This window comes from Anas acuta, chromosome 17, assembly GCF_963932015.1.
Source record: "Anas acuta chromosome 17, bAnaAcu1.1, whole genome shotgun sequence".
Lineage (NCBI taxonomy): Eukaryota > Metazoa > Chordata > Aves > Anseriformes > Anatidae > Anas > Anas acuta.
The window spans coordinates 2,898,595-2,913,650 of NC_088995.1; the positions used below are offsets into that span (position 1 = coordinate 2,898,595).

The 15,056-nt window shown below is 54.7% G+C and overlaps 1 protein-coding gene across 11 annotated transcripts; it reads left to right on the top strand.

The window, feature by feature from the left end:
• The first annotated feature begins 113 nt into the window (after positions 1–113).
• On the top strand, positions 114–14,808 carry CAMKK2 (calcium/calmodulin dependent protein kinase kinase 2). 11 transcript variants are annotated; one of them, XM_068653958.1, is made up of 18 exons: positions 114–359; positions 3,964–4,077; positions 4,516–4,985; positions 5,719–5,766; positions 6,126–6,179; positions 6,317–6,368; positions 6,469–6,602; positions 7,284–7,320; positions 7,506–7,527; positions 7,620–7,708; positions 7,812–8,011; positions 8,097–8,150; positions 8,435–8,508; positions 8,746–8,833; positions 9,079–9,174; positions 9,589–9,717; positions 10,778–10,878; positions 11,596–14,808. In XM_068653958.1, the coding sequence occupies exons 3-18, from the start codon at positions 4,572–4,574 to the stop codon at positions 11,669–11,671; spliced, it is 1,668 nt and encodes a 555-aa protein (XP_068510059.1). In that variant the 5' UTR covers positions 114–359; positions 3,964–4,077; positions 4,516–4,571; the 3' UTR covers positions 11,672–14,808. The 11 variants fall into 11 exon arrangements, 9 of the variants coding, with proteins under 9 accessions (XP_068510059.1, XP_068510064.1, XP_068510063.1 ...); XM_068653963.1 differs by having other exon boundaries at positions 3,970–4,077; XM_068653962.1 differs by having other exon boundaries at positions 114–338.
• The last annotated feature ends 248 nt before the right edge of the window (positions 14,809–15,056 follow it).

The window sequence follows — 15,056 nt, forward strand, 5'->3', positions numbered from 1 at the left end:
AATACAAATAACCCTCCGGTACCCCCAGGGCCCGGCTGCCGGTGCTGGGGGCGGGCAGGATGCGGCTGCCCGAGGGGGGCGGGAGGGGGGAAACCTCCCCTTCCCCGGGGCGGAGCGGGGCCTCCCCCCCGCCTCCCTGCCAGCCTCCAGCCTCCATCCCAGCCTCCGTGCCCGGCTGCCTCCCTCCCTCCCTCCTTTCCCTCCTTCCACCGGAACGGAACCGAAAGCAAAGGCGGCGCCGGGCGGCCCCGCTCCGGCCCCGGGGGCCGCGCCCTTCCCCGCGGCCCAGCCCAGCCCGGTACGGTCCTATACAGCCCGGTACGGCCCGGTACAGCTCGGTATCGGTCCGGCCCGCTCAGGTCGGTGCCTGCGGGCGGGGCGGGGGCGGGGGGGTTGCGGCTGAAGCCGAGACAAAGCCGAGCCCGGAGCGGGGACGCCCCGGTAGCAGATCCGGCCTGCGCGCGGCTCCGCCGTTCTTTATTTCATTTAATTATTATTATTATTTTTTTTTTTTCGGGGGGAGGATCGGTGCTGGCACTACCCCAGCCTGGGCTGTGGGGTCCCGGTGGCATCCCGGGGGGGGGGGGCTGGAGCTGGGGCTGGAGGCTGGAGGCAGAGGGGAGACTGGTGCCAGGGGGCTCCGAAGGGGGCTGGGGGCTTTTGGGGTTCCCCGGGGCTTCCCCTAAGCCTGCAGGGTTCATGCAGAGAGCAGCAAGGCTCGCTTCACCTTTGGGACCAAGTTCCCATCTCTGCTGCACACTGCTTGCTGCCTCCCCCCCGGGGAGCCCTACAGCTCCGTGCCCCCCAGGGCTGAGGGTCCCAGCCCCTCCCGGCCCCCTGCCATGAGCATTGGGGTGGGTGTGGTGCTTTAGGTTAGGGCAGAAGGATGGAGCCTGCTCCAGGGAGCACTGGCATCGGATGGACCAGGGGTAGGCGGCCTTAATGAGGCTGGGGAGATAATCTGGGGGAGGTTTTGCTGCCAGCTTGGCCCCAATATCTTTAATGAGTGTTGGCAGCGTGCGGGGCCATAGGGCGAGAGGCTCTGAGCCCATCCTGATGCCAGGTCCGACGCTTGCACTCTCATTTTGGGATGCTCATTGTGTCCCACTGAAGCAACGTTAGGCAGTATCATCGCCGTTAAAAAGGAATCTCGTTCAAGATGCTTTTTTCTTCCAGTTGGAACCTGCCACGGGGTTTTCTGCCCCCGCGGTGCTCCCGGCCAGCCTTGGTGGTTTCCTCCCCAGCTTGTCCCGTCCCATCCTATCCCATCCCATCCCATCCCGGCCGCGGCAATGAGAAGCCCAGGGACACCCGGCCTCGGTGGGGGCTGAGTGCCTCTTTCCAGTACCTCGTTATTTTGGGTGTCCTCCGACTTCTAAAGAAGCCGCTGAGAGATTTTTTCCATTAAAAGTCAGCCGGGGATGCATATGGTCTTTGTATACTACGGTGACTAATAGATTTCTGGCAAGGTCCAAGCTCGCCCGTAGGAAGGGAAGCGGCGCTCGATGCCCCGGAGCTGCCGATGACACCGCTCCTGGCACCGGCGCTTCCACCGCTCGCTGGGACCACGGAAAGCAAACCAGCGGCTGGATTCTGCCTGGCCAGAGCTGCCCCGGGCAACTTCCAGGCTGCTTCCAACCTCTGGGAGCAGCGGGAGGACGTGTGGGGGGAGCCTCTGCAGTGCAAACCGGCCTTGGTTTAGGTCTGTGCTGAAATCAGTAATTTTTGGATCTTTTTTTGGGTAGCATGTGAGCTGATCCCCCCCCCAGCGGGATGGATGGAGGTGGCGGCCGTTGCTTGCTTCTGCTGTGAAGGTGAAAATGGGGCTGTGGGGGGCTCGGAGCATCCCTCACCCTGGTGGTTTAGGGTCCGTGGGTGCCCCCAGGGCTCAGGCAGCACCGAGTGCCACCTGCGGGTGGCTGTGCCGTGTCCCCATGCTGCTGAGGGGCTCCTGGCCAACTCGGGTTAGGGTCAGGGGCACGATGTCAACAGAAATGACCCCCAGAGGTGTTGACTCTGCTTCCACCCTGAGCTCTGGCACTTATCAGTGTGGGGCCTACATGGGGACCCCGCTGGGTCACCTCGGTGGCCACGTGGGCTGTGTCGGTGGCTTTGTCCTTGTAGGGGCCACTTTTGTCCCCATTCGTTTCCACCAAGCCACGTGGCCACGGTGTGAGAAGGAGGGACGGCGCCTGGGCTTCCCAGCCCTCTTTCCCTTTAATGCCCCTCTCCTCGGTGAATTAGATGCGAGACTGATTGCTTCGATAATCCTGCTGCAGCCGCTATGGGTTAGACGTGGCTCGCAGCCAAAAGCTGGCCCGATAAATCATTCCTATACACCAGGCTGCTACAGTTCCTGAGGATTTTGTGGCATGTGCTTTTTGCTTTTACGTAAGGATCTGCTGGATTTCACACCAGAACGCGCCGCTTTTCCCCACACAATGCTGGGGGTGGGCGGGTAAAGCCCCCAGGCTGGATTTCTTCCCTTTGGCTTCATTCCCCCACAGTCGATTTTGGTTTTCCTCTGCCCAGTTACACGGCTGTCTTCCTCCTCCTCTTCCTCCTCCTCAGCATCCCTAAGTGCTTATTAAGGCTAACTGGCTGTGTTATCCTTGGAGGTTATTCCCCATCCCTTCAGTAGCTGGGTCTCACTTTTGGGTTTTGCTTGGGAATGGCATCCCGGTGTCCTCTAAAAGGCTGGATCCTGCACCCACCCTTTTTTCCATACGGACAGAGGGGAAAAAGAAAACCACAAAACTTATTCTCCACTGTAGGAGTTGTGAGGATGGTGCTGGGGTGACTTTTAGCCTCTTCCCAGAGCCCTGGGACGCCTGCTTGAATTAATCAGCCCTGATCTGTTTATCCTGCTCAAGCCAATTAACTCCATGGTCCAGGGCACGCTCGCTTCCGAGCCTTATTTCACACCTCCGCTTTGCTGTGGCCCGGCAGAAAGGCTCTCGCGTAGCCACCGGGAGGAGATGGGGACGGCCACGTCCCCCTGGGGACCAGCAATCCCCCGGGGGTGGCACTTGGCCGTGGCCCCCCTCGGCGCTGCCTTTTTTGGTGCGTTTTGCCCGGGCGGCCGCGGCGCTCAGCCAGGGTGCAGGGCACGGTGTTTGGGCCCCGGCCCCGCTGGGTGGGATGGCTATTTATAAACGCTGCCTGGCGCGCTTCCCCAAGCGATGCGGGCAGATGGAAACTGCTGCCGGGTCCGTCCGGGCCGATTTGGGGCAAAATCAAGGGGAAAGAGGGGTGTTCCTAATTATTTTAGCGTATTTTTGAGCGTGCTTTTAAACGAGCTGCCGTGGTCCTAACGGGTTCATACGTCTTGGTGCTGGGATGCGCTGCCAGCTGCACTGGGGGAGTTTCGCAGCCGTGGTTTCGCTGGCAGCACCCGCGGGTCCCGGCTTTCTTCAATAACGAAGCCCCGGCCAGGAGCGGATTGAGCGGCGTTTCTGAAATAGTTCTGTCCTTGTTGCCGTTCGGCGGCTTATTTATAGCTGTCGCATCGCTCGCGCTTCTCCGGAGCGGCGAGCTGCGCTGTGCCGACTCGGCTGCGCTCTCGCTTCAGTGCTGGGGGTGAAATAACTCAGGTTTACAGATCAGGGCTGGAAGTGGCAATTTGGCCTTCAGAAAGTCTGGAGGAGGGGGGCACCGCTTGAGTTTGGCACTTGCCTTGTAATCGGTCTAAAGCACTCGTGAGCTGGGTGCAGCCTGGAAACTTCAGCACGGCCGAGCGGAGCTAATTTTAACCTGCGGCCCTGCCAAGGTGCAGGAACTGGGCGGAAAACCCAGCGAAGCCTGGTCCTGGGCACTGATCCGGGGTGGTTTTATTCATTTGCAGCTCGTGGCGACTCGGAAACATAGAAATTAGAAATGATGGCACGGCACAGGAGGAACGGGTGTGTGGCTGCTGGCCCCATGATGTGCTGCTAACGGAATTGCTTTCTCGTTTCTTCCAAGGTGCAGAAATCCTGTTCTTGCCGAGGAGGAAGCAGGGAGGCGGAGAAGCTGTGCGGATGCAGCGCGGCGGTCAGAGGTGGTGAGCCTCAGGGCTGATCCCACACCCCACGCTTGGTAAGTGTCTGTACGCCCCTGGGAGCAGCTTCCTTCGGGGGCAGTTTGGCAGAGATCTGCCCATTATGAGAAGGAGAGATGGGAACCAAGCGGTGTTTTTGTGTGCTTCGTGCAGGGTCTGATCCTGCCCATGTAAAATACCACTTCGGGGGCCTGGTTGCTGAGTTCCCATGGTGGTGCTGTGCCCTGGGGGCGCTTAAATAAAGGGGTTGAGCAGAGCATTAGCAGTGGCCAATAAAGGGGGAAGAATCCTGCCTGGTGCCACTTCATTTCCTCTGGTCATTTCACCTAACGTTAGCTGAAGCCATTTTTTAGGTGTGAAAGCCCTTTAGGGACCTTCCCCATGCGGGATCCTACCGGTAGGTGAGGGAAGGGCACAAAACCTCCTTGGCCCATACCAAGCCCTGACGCAGCCCTTGTGCAACACCGTCCTTGCAGGTGCACGTCCCCATCGGAGCACCGCCGGCAGCCGGGATGAGGCCGGCGGCCTCGCCATGCCTTCCTGTGTCCCCGGCAGCTCCCCCACGGCCCCCCGGCCCCCACGCCACGCCGGAGGGCGCAGCCAAGCACCCGAGCTGCCGCTGAGCGCCTGCCGCCGCCGCACCATGGAGTCGCTCATCGTGGTGACCGAGTGCGAGGCGACGGGGATGGCGAGTGAGGAGGAGATGAGCGTGGCCGCCGGGGAGGACGGCCGGGAGCCGAGGGCAAAGCTGAACCTCTCCGGCCGAAAGCTGTCCCTGCAGGAGCGCTCGCACACCGCGCACTCGCCCAGCAGCAGTGACGGCACCAGCGAGCGCTTCATCTACCCCTCCCTGCCCTACTCACCGGTGACGTCCCCGCACTCGTCCCCGCGCCTGCCGCGAAGGCCGACGGTGGAGTCCAACCGGGTCTCCATCACGGGACTGCAGGTGAGGCTGCGGGCCTCCTTCCTCCTCCTCCTCCTGCTTCCCTCCCTTGTATTTTTGGGATGAAGTCCACAAGCGTGTGGGGGGAGGGTGGCAGGATTCTGGTCCATCCCTGGCTGTGGGGACAGCCCCAAGCTGGGGGACAGCTCCCCGGGTTAATGCAGTGGGGAGAACGGGTTGGCTGCGATTCCCTGTGCCACCAGCTCGCCTGGCTGTGTTTTGGGGTGCTGGGGTGCGGAGCAGCCAGAAATCAGATCCTGGGCCTGCTTAATCTGCCCAGATGCAGGCAGCTTCACTCTTTAGCTCCTTTCAGGAATTGGCACTTTTTGGGTTTACCCTTAAAAAAGACAGACCCCAGTGAGGCTCGGAGAGAAAAATTGTACTGCCTGCCCTGGCCTTCTCAGCACCGACAGCAAACGGGCAGCAAACACCCCCAGGGCAGCACTTCGGCTGTCGAAATAAAAAAAAATTTGGTGCCGGGCAAGCGTTAAAGCCCCGGGGCTGCCAATCACCGCCGCCGCCCTTCATGCTCTCGTTTCGCATGAGAGGACAACGCCGCCTGCCCGGCGGTGAACGTTGGTAATTAGCTGTCTCTAAACGAGCCGGCGCGTGGCTGCGTGGTGTTATTGCCGCTGAACCTGAGCTCTCCGTCTCCATCCTGGAGCTGCCAGCCCGGGCATGGAGGGCAGTGGGCACGCGCCTCAGCTCCTGGCAGATTTGCCCTCTCTCCCCGCAGGACTGCGTCCAGCTCAACCAGTACAAGCTGAAGGATGAGATCGGGAAGGTGAATATTCTCCGGCTTCAGGGATGGGGTGGGAATTCGGGGTGGGAACGCGTTGGTTTTGCTCTTGCTTTCAATCCGGTGACATCGATTGTTGAGTTTAGCCCTTCTCTGTGGCAGCTCCCCTGGCTCCATGCTGCAATGCTGGTCTTTTGGGGTTGTGCCCATTGATTTATTTCTTTTAGTGATCATTATTTGTCCCCTTTCGAACAAAATGGGGTATCTGAGCCTTTCTGTGTCCTCCTGGGAGAACTGTGCTGCCCGCAGACCCCCAGCATTGCCTGGGCTTTGCAGAGGAGCCTGGCTTGGTGCTGGTTTTTGTTTTTTTCGGATGGGTCACCCATGGCTGTGTCCCTCTCTAGGGCTCCTACGGCGTGGTGAAGCTGGCCTACAACGAGGACGATAACACCTACTATGTGAGTTGCCCACGTTCCTGGAGCACACAGCGGGGACAGGGACAAGGATGGTGATGGGGACAGGGACGAGACAGGTCCCCTCTACTCACCCCTGCGCAGTTTTTGCCCCAAATCTCACCGCTTCTCCCTTCTTGCAGGCAATGAAGGTTCTCTCCAAAAAGAAGCTGATGAGGCAGGCGGGCTTCCCCCGTAAGTGGCACCCGGTGGCATGAAAGCTCCAGGGCAGGGGACACCTCGGGGACACGGAGGGCTCGGAGCCATTCCCACCCCATTTTTGCCTTTCCCGCAGGCCGCCCGCCGCCCCGTGGGGCCAAAGGCGCCTCAGAGGGCTGCGTGCAGCCCAAGGGGCCCATCGAGCAGGTCTACCAGGAAATTGCCATCCTGAAGAAGCTGGACCACCCCAACGTGGTGAAGCTGGTGGAGGTGAGCGGGGCAGGCCACCAGGACATCAGCGTGGACGGAGGAACCGTGGAGGGGCTGGGATTGGGGTAGAGGGGCTGGGCAGCTTCCTCTTGTTGCAGATTCATGTTTTCCCTGTTACGAAAGGTCTTTTCTTCCCTCCTTCCCCCCCCTAATAATTTTCTTTCCTGCACAGAAGGGAAAGTGCAGAAATAATTTGCTTCCTTTGAGGATGCGGATCAGTTTTGGGGAGGAAGTGGTGTGCCTGTGGGCTCTGCAGCCGCACTGCCCACCACCCACTGCCTGCGTGAAACGGTCCAGAGGAAACAAAAATTGAGAATTAAGGACGGGCAGGCTGGAATTCATTTGGCTTATGAGTCAGATGATGCTTCCTGCGTGTCTTAAATATTTATTTCCAACTACATCTTTTCTCTTCTTCTTCCCCCACCTTGTGGGTAGAAGCTCCGAGATTAGCAGACCGAACCCACATGTTTTTAAATTAAAATGTCATGAGCAGGACCCGAGGGTGGGTGGGAGCTCACAGCCTGCCAGAACCCCCGTTCTTGCCCGCCCTGAGCTCCTGGGGGGGCTTGGTGCAAAACTGAGGTGGCTGATGCAAAATAAATTGCAACGTTTCACTTGCAAGGCAATTTCTTGATTTTATTTTTGTTCATTGTCTAATTTCTTTTCTGCTTCTTCTGGCAGGTGCTGGATGACCCCAGCGAGGACCATCTGTACATGGGTAAGTGCTCACAGTCCTTCCCCCTGCATCTCAGTGTGGCTGCTTATAGGGCTGGGTCTCTGTGGGGTGCATGGGGCATTTTTCTTACATTCACCATTAAAATAATTGCTTTTGTGCTGGGACCATGCTTGCAGGAGCTCGCACCTGTACATAATCAATAATCCCTGTTCCATTCTCTGTTGCAGTGTTTGAACTGGTGAAGCAAGGGTGAGTTTTCCCGATTTGCCCCCCGACGCGTTAACATGGGGCCCCTTTCGGCATCTCCGGCCGGGAGCCAGCTCTGTCCTCTGCCTGTGCAGCCCCGTGATGGAAATCCCCACCCTGAAACCTCTCAGCGAGGACCAGGCTCGGTTCTACTTCCAGGACCTGATCAAGGGCATTGAATACTGTGAGTGCGGACAGCACCCGATTCCTCATTTTTATTGTTCCTACCCCTGGGGGCTTGGCTCCTGCCTCCTTCTGCTGCATCCATCATTTCCCTTCGATCGCAGTGCACTATCAGAAGATAATCCACCGGGACATCAAACCTTCCAACCTCCTTGTGGGAGAGGATGGGCACGTCAAGATCGCCGACTTCGGTGTCAGCAATGAGTTCAAGGGAGCCGATGCCCTCCTCACCAACACGGTGGGCACCCCCGCCTTCATGGCCCCAGAAACACTCTCAGAAACCAGGAAAATCTTCTCTGGAAAGGTATTTAATAGCAATTTTTTTTTTCCCTAATAATGCTCCTTGCACATGCTGTTGCAGATCTGAGGATGCTTTCTTCTCTCCGCAGGCTTTGGACGTGTGGGCCATGGGAATCACACTGTACTGCTTCGTGTTCGGGCAGGTAATGGTGTTTGGTAGTGCTGGTTTTGTTTTGGTGCCTGCATCCAGCCAGGCACTGGCTGGATTTTGGGGGCAGGAGCTGTTGTAATAATTTGGCCATTTTTAGTTAAATGTTATTTTCACGGCTTTTCAAATAAGACACTGCTATAATAAGAAGCCTTCCAGTATTTCCCTACAAGCATCTCCTTGTTCTCCCTGGGCCCCATGAGCCCCCAGCGCTCTCCAGGCTGCCCTGCTCCTGCTCAGAGGCTGTTCCTCTCCTCAGTGCTCTTTTCTTTGCGGCAGTGTCCTTTTATGGATGAAAGGATCCTGAGTTTACACAATAAAATCAAGACCCAAACGTTGGAGTTCCCAGACCAGTAAGTACTCAAAAAAAAAAACAACACCCACAACCCCTAAACCATCAGCCCTTATTTTAAAGCATGTCTGTGCTGTTGTCCTGGGCAGATTCAAATTTTTGGGCTCTCCCAGCTCCATGCATGTGGGACCATGTTCCACATTGCCCGAAATAGGGATATTTTGGTTGTCTGGGGCGGACAGTGGCTCCATGCCTGGGGCTGGGTCCCCATCTCACCTCTCCCCTCTCCTCTCCCAAGGCCAGAAGTAACGGATTTCTTGAAGGATCTGATTACGCGTATGCTGGATAAAAATCCCGAATCGAGGATTTCAGTCCCTGAAATTAAGGTACTGCTCCCAAAACCTGCTGGTGGCCGTGGCCTCACTTTTGTGGGGCTCTCCTCGCTCGGCTTTTTTGGGCTCAGTTTGCTCGCGCCAGGCTAGGTTCTCCCCATGTGCCCAGGCCCCCCCCCGGCAGGTAAGTCCCTGCTCCTTCCCCTGCTCCGGGGCCCGCTCAGATTTGGGACCTTTGGTGCCTCCAGAAGTTGCAGGCAACGGAAATCCCCTGAGCCTGGTATTTCCTCTGCTACCAGGCAAGTACCTTGCAACAGCCTTTGGCAGGAGATTTCTGGTCCTTCGCCCCTGCAGGAACCTGGAAGGGGCGAGAAGCTGAGAAAATGGAGACAAAGGTAGGGGGAAAGGATTGCGGGGGATTTGCCGAACCGGTCCGTGCTCCTCCAGCGGCTGCCCGGGACGCCAGCTGTGCAGGCAAGGAGACCAAGGGGTTTCTGCCTGGATTAATTCTAGTCCGAGCCCGGGGCTCGATGGGGCTCCCCATCACGGCTGTTCCTGCGTGCGGTCTGGAGGAAATCCCCTCTGTAAGATAAGAGTGGTGATAGGTTTTCTGTAAAACGCACGGGGACGCGGTGTTTTGGCGCTGCACGGCGCCGAGCTGGGACGCCGCGTCTCTCCCGTGCTCCCTCGCATTTCGGAAGGGTACAGGCGCCGTAGCTTGGGCGAGGAGATGCGTTTGCCAGGCCTGTTGTGGTTGGAGTTACGAAAAAGAGGCAATCGTCCCTGACAGGCTGTGTTATTAATTGAAGTTGCACCCTTGGGTCACCAAGAACGGAGCGGAGCTGCTGCCCACCGAGGATGAGAACTGCACCCTGGTGGAGGTGACGGAAGAGGAGGTGGAGAATTCGGTCAAGCACATCCCCAGCCTGGCCACCGTGGTGAGTATGAGCAAGGCGCGGTGAGTGCAAGCGAGGCACGGCCTGCAAGCATGCGGGCCCAAAGGGGAAAAGCCCAGGATGAGAGCTCTCTCCCAGTGTGTTTTCTTCAGCCCCAGATAATTCAACATGCAACTCTACCTTTCTCCGTGCTAGACTAAAAACCAGCTCTTGCTCTAAAGTGACTGCAGCAGATGAGGGTTGGTTTTTCCCCATTCGTGAATTTTGGGCTGACCTCTGTGGCGGGTGCTGGCTGCAGGGGCAGGCTGCCCAGCACTGCTGGCCCCCTCAAAAACCCAGGTGGGTTCAGCCCAGCTCAGGGTGAATCAGGGGAGTGTGTTCCTGGGAACCTTTTTAAATAACGCACCGCCTGTGGCTAGATTTGAATTTTCCCATTTGCATTTGTTCCTCAAAATTACCCTCCAGCCCCTGATCTCCATTCATCCAACTGCGGGCATCACACTCGAGTGCCAGCTGCACGTGGCTTTGACTCTTGAATTAAATTCCTTCCCCCACGGGACCCGGCTGGCACGGGCATTTCACAGGTGTGAGGGCTCTTGCTGCACGGTGCTGAGCAGATGGAGAACCCAGAGAGGGAAGAGAAGCAATAAAAATTCAGCTGGGGGTTCCCAGGTGCCGAGGGAAAACTGCACTGGTTCCTTCCTTCCCCTTTCCCCGTCCCTTTCCATTGAATTTTTCAGCCAGGTAATAATGGGCAAATGGCGATTTGCAGTTACGGGATGCAGGAATCGGTGAAACCTGCTCCCCTGGGCGGAGGAAAGGATCCCACACTCGGTTTTGCTCTCCTGCCCAGCCTCGCACCAAGCGTGGCTGTGATCTGCACCCTCATCTGTTGCACCACGGCTTTCAGATGAGGATACAACCTCTGTGTTAAGCAGTGGGAGGCTTGTAAACGTGTGTTTATTTATTTATTTTCTTTTAATGAAAGGGAATTTTGTTTTCAGTAGTTTAATTTGTTGAGCACAAGGGTTGGGTGTTCCTGCTGCTCTTGAATGGAAAGAAAAGCAGTAACGCCCTGCCCAACCCCAACCTGGTCTTGCAGATCTTGGTTAAAACGATGATCCGGAAGCGATCCTTTGGGAACCCATTCGAGGGCAGCCGGCGGGAGGAGCGCTCGTTGTCCGCCCCTGGGAACCTGCTGCCGTAAGTGTGGGACACCCACAGCCTGCCCTGCACCCCGGCCAGGACGTTAACACGTGCTCTGTCTGACCACAGCTCCTTTGTGGGGCCTTGGGGGGAGCTGGGTTTTGTGGTTTCGAGCATCCTCGACCCTCCCCTAGGGTGCAAAGCTTCTTTTCCCGGTGCTTCCAGCCTGTCACCAGGAAGCTGGGTTGGGGGGAACGTGGTCAGGGTCATGAAGGCTCTGTGGTGGGGACAGTGCAGGTGCTGGTGTCACGTTCTGCTTTGTCCCAGATGCTCAGCAGGGGTTAGGTGGCTCCTCTGGAAACTCGTCCTGCCCAGAGGTGACTTGTCCTCAGCCCAGGTGACCCCTGCTGCCCTTAAACACTTTCCACAGCTCCCAAAATATGAGACAAGGCTCAGTTTGCCTCTTTTCTCAGCCATGTTTTCTTCCTCCACACTGGAACGGGCAGCACATTTTGTTACCCCTCTGGAGCAGGGTCGGGATATTTCTGGGTCTCCCCCATCTGCCCATGGGGCTGCTTTTTCCTGCGGTCCCAAGGGAGGGGAACTGCCAGGAGCACTGGGAGCTCCAGCCTGGCTCCGGTGCCTGCCCAGTCCTCCAGACACCCACAAAATGACATGCAGGGAGCAGAGGCAGCTTTCTCCTCCCTCTGTCCTCACCCTGCCCCAAACAAATTGCGGTGGAGGAGGCTTAAACCGCTTGCCGTCCTTTTAAAGCAGGAAGCAAGGCAGTGAAGATAACCTGAAATGCAACGACTTGCCCAACGTGGGAGAGGAGGAAGTCCTTTCGTGAACGGCCGCTTTACGGTTCTGTTGAGCAACTCGGTCCGGGGCATGTTACAAAGCGTGCGGCTGAGGATGAGCGACATTAACAGAGCCCACACCAAACGCAGCATGACGCGGCGCTATTTCAGTGTAACGCTGGGTGTAGAGCTTCCATAGCAGCATGTTGTAAGACATCCGACTCCCGTATCCGTCATAACCATTGAACATCTCTGATTGCTTGGACCGCAGACTTCTCGTGGGGGGAAAAAAAAACAAACGTGCTGGCAGATCCCGGAGAGGTGAGCGATGGTGTTGAGCAGCAACAGCGCATTGCAAAAAAAAAAAAAAAAAAAAAAAAGCAGTCAAACAAAAAAAGCATTTGGAACTGCTTTTACCTGGTTTTTCATGCCAAAAAAATTTCCAGGCACTATCGCCAACGTCCCAGGGGTGTTGTATGCCCATCTCGTGCGCACGTGCAGAAGTGTGAAGCTTTTGCGGAGCGGCATGCGCAACAGCAAAACGACACTCGCGCACTTGGAGGGTTCACGACCTGCCAGAAATGTTGCATCTATTCCTCGTCGTCCTGTTTTGGTTTTAATTGACACCTTTTTAACTGCATGAGAACAAAGCAAAACCCACCTTTTCAGCTTTTTTTATTTATTTTAAGAATGCCTACCTTTGTGAGCCGAGTTGTATTAAACAGCATCTACAGGATGTTCAGAAAGTGAGGCTAATTGCAGCGTTTGAGGATGCTGCCTCTCCTGAGGTCTTGGTGTTGGTGGGACTGCCAAGGGGTAAGTTCAATACTCAGTGTATGAAAGGAAAAGGTACTTAAGGGCTTAAGTTCAGTCTGAACTACTTTTGCTGCAGACATAAGAGTGAAAGGTGGTGTTTAGCTGAATGTTTTGAACAGCAGAGGAAGCACTAACAAAAGTTTGTTTCTAAATCTTTTACTTGATCTAGATAGCTATACTAGTAACTATAAAATTCAGGGTAAAATCCTTCACTTCCATGTACATTACATGGTTTACTACAATTAAAAATAATACAACTTATGCTATTTTTTAAGTATAGACTTAGGGCTTGCTTAGACTTTAAGATCTTAATGAAATACATAGATTAGCTAGTAATTTTCAAAGAAACCTTTGTTTTCCAAACTCTTCATTTGGATTTTGGGGCCAATGCTGTGTACTTTTTGCAAGTTCGTTACCAGTAATTTGTGAATGCCTGTGGATCAGAGACTTGTTAGTAAATTAAGTGTATACCTAATTCATGGATTGTTTCTTATGAAGAGCTCCTTCACCTGCAGTCAGATTTCTCTGATCATTTTTGTGGTGCTTGTTGAAAAAAAAAAAATAATCGTGTAGTGGGAGAGACTCTGGCTTCTGGACTCATGTTCACAAGGTCTCTGTGCTCGGACAAAGCTGGAGAGTGGCAGCGTGTAGGTGAGCTGGCGGAGATCAGGGTTTGGCTGAGCAAAGGGGTCCGGGTAAGTACGGCTGGGCTGTGGCTGGAGCATGGGGCCAGGAGGAGAAGGTACTTTAGGAAACTGAAGTGTTAGGAGTGGTGGGATGGCTGACTGCTGACCCCATCACAGCTGCCCCGTTGTAGGCTTTTAGGACGTGACTGTTCCCTTGTCTTCCGTCACTTGGGCGCTGCTGGCAGCAGAGTGCTGAGGCTCTTGGCTGCAGTGGGACCTGGCCCAGTAAGTTCTGGCTCTGACGGGTCCTTGTTGAAGTCGGGTGGTGTTAGTGAGCGCACAGGTGCCTACACAAACTGCCCCATACGTCTTTTGATCACCTGAAGCGATGCTCCCCGAAGGTCGCAATTCGTTACCGAAAGATTGTGCTGCTGGCCTCTCCAAAACCAGTGCCTCTGGTTTGTGGTTTGGGAACAGTATGGTGGATTTGGGAGCCATAAGATGCACTGTTTTCCTCCCATTTTTTGTCCAAGACTATGCCAAAGCCCTGCAGCTTCAGCTTTGGAAAAACCAAACAAGTAACTTGGGTGCCAGCACTACTACCACTGCCTCCTCCCCTTTCTCTGAACAGAATTTGTTCATCGTGGAAACGATGACTGGGAGTGGGCATCTTGGTTCTATAACTTTGTAAATGGACTTATTCTGAGGGAAAAAAAAAAAAAAAAGAAAAAAAAGAAAAAAAGGGATCTGATTACTTGTAGCTGGTGTGTAGTGATGTGTGTGGTGTGTTTTTGTTAGAGGTGGGTGAGCTGTAGCGATGCTCCACGCTGAGCATCTCCAGCTGGTGATTTGGCAGGTGCCTAGCAAGACAGTTTAAATTCACCAAACAGGATTGCCAGGTGCAATGCAGCTTCTGAACAGAACCTCCACCAGTTCCTTGGTGCCCAGTCACAGTTACTGGGATTCAGATGCTAGCATAGATCAGTCTTATGGACAGTGTGGGCTTGGTTCGTACAGATCTTAAGGCTCAGCACTTCCCGAAGGTGCTCTGCAAAAGGCTTGGATCTTAGTGCCAGCTCTGGTAAGGCTGCAGCCAAATGCACGTTTCCAAAAGAAACTCGATGTAGATTTTCTTGTTGATTCGTTCTGTTGAAAGCGTAAAGCTTGGGTGTGTGAGGAAGATGTATCTCAATGCATGACCTGTTAGAAAGCAGTACTGTATGTTTCAATCTGCCCAGTTCCCTGTCTGCTGTTCCTTAGTAATAAAGCTTGCTTTTTTCTTATAGTGAAGTAAACATTTTGCTTGTGCCTTGGAACTGGGCTACAGCTTGATTTCCCCAATTCCCCTCCTTTCAAGCAAGCCCAGTGCTGACTGTGGGGTTAATGCTGGGTATGAAGCCTTTTGGGCTCTGAAAGCACACACGGGAAAGTGCTATGTGGAAACCGGGCCTCTTGTGCTGAGTAGTTTTCTTGGTGGTCCCCTCTTACCTATCAGGCAACTGATCTGTTTCTTTTTTAGAGTCCTGAATATTGGCAAATTTTTATACTGTTTGTTTAATGACCAAGGCTTGTGTTTCATTCCTACCCCTTTATTATGCATTTAACTTTATCAGGTGTATCAAGTTTAAATACTGTGTATTTACCACTTTTAAATTATATTACCGAAGAAGAAAACAACTAAGTGTTTTTCCACACAGCTGTTCAAGCTTCTCTGTACAAGTTGAAATAAATGACATGCAACCACACCCTGAATTAGTTGATCAAGGGGAACCGTTATCCTGTTTGACTGGTCTTTATCAAACAGATTTTGCTGGTTGAAAAAGGAGTCTGAAAGCTCCTTCATATGTTACTGAAGTCTGGTGCTGTACCATTACTGGGGATCTTGGGCAAGGAGGAGACAATGTGAATTATTTGTGGGCTATTCGTGTGCACAGACTGGAGAGCTGACTCTTGGCAAGACACCATTTGAGTTGTTATTCTCAGCTTGGTGCTC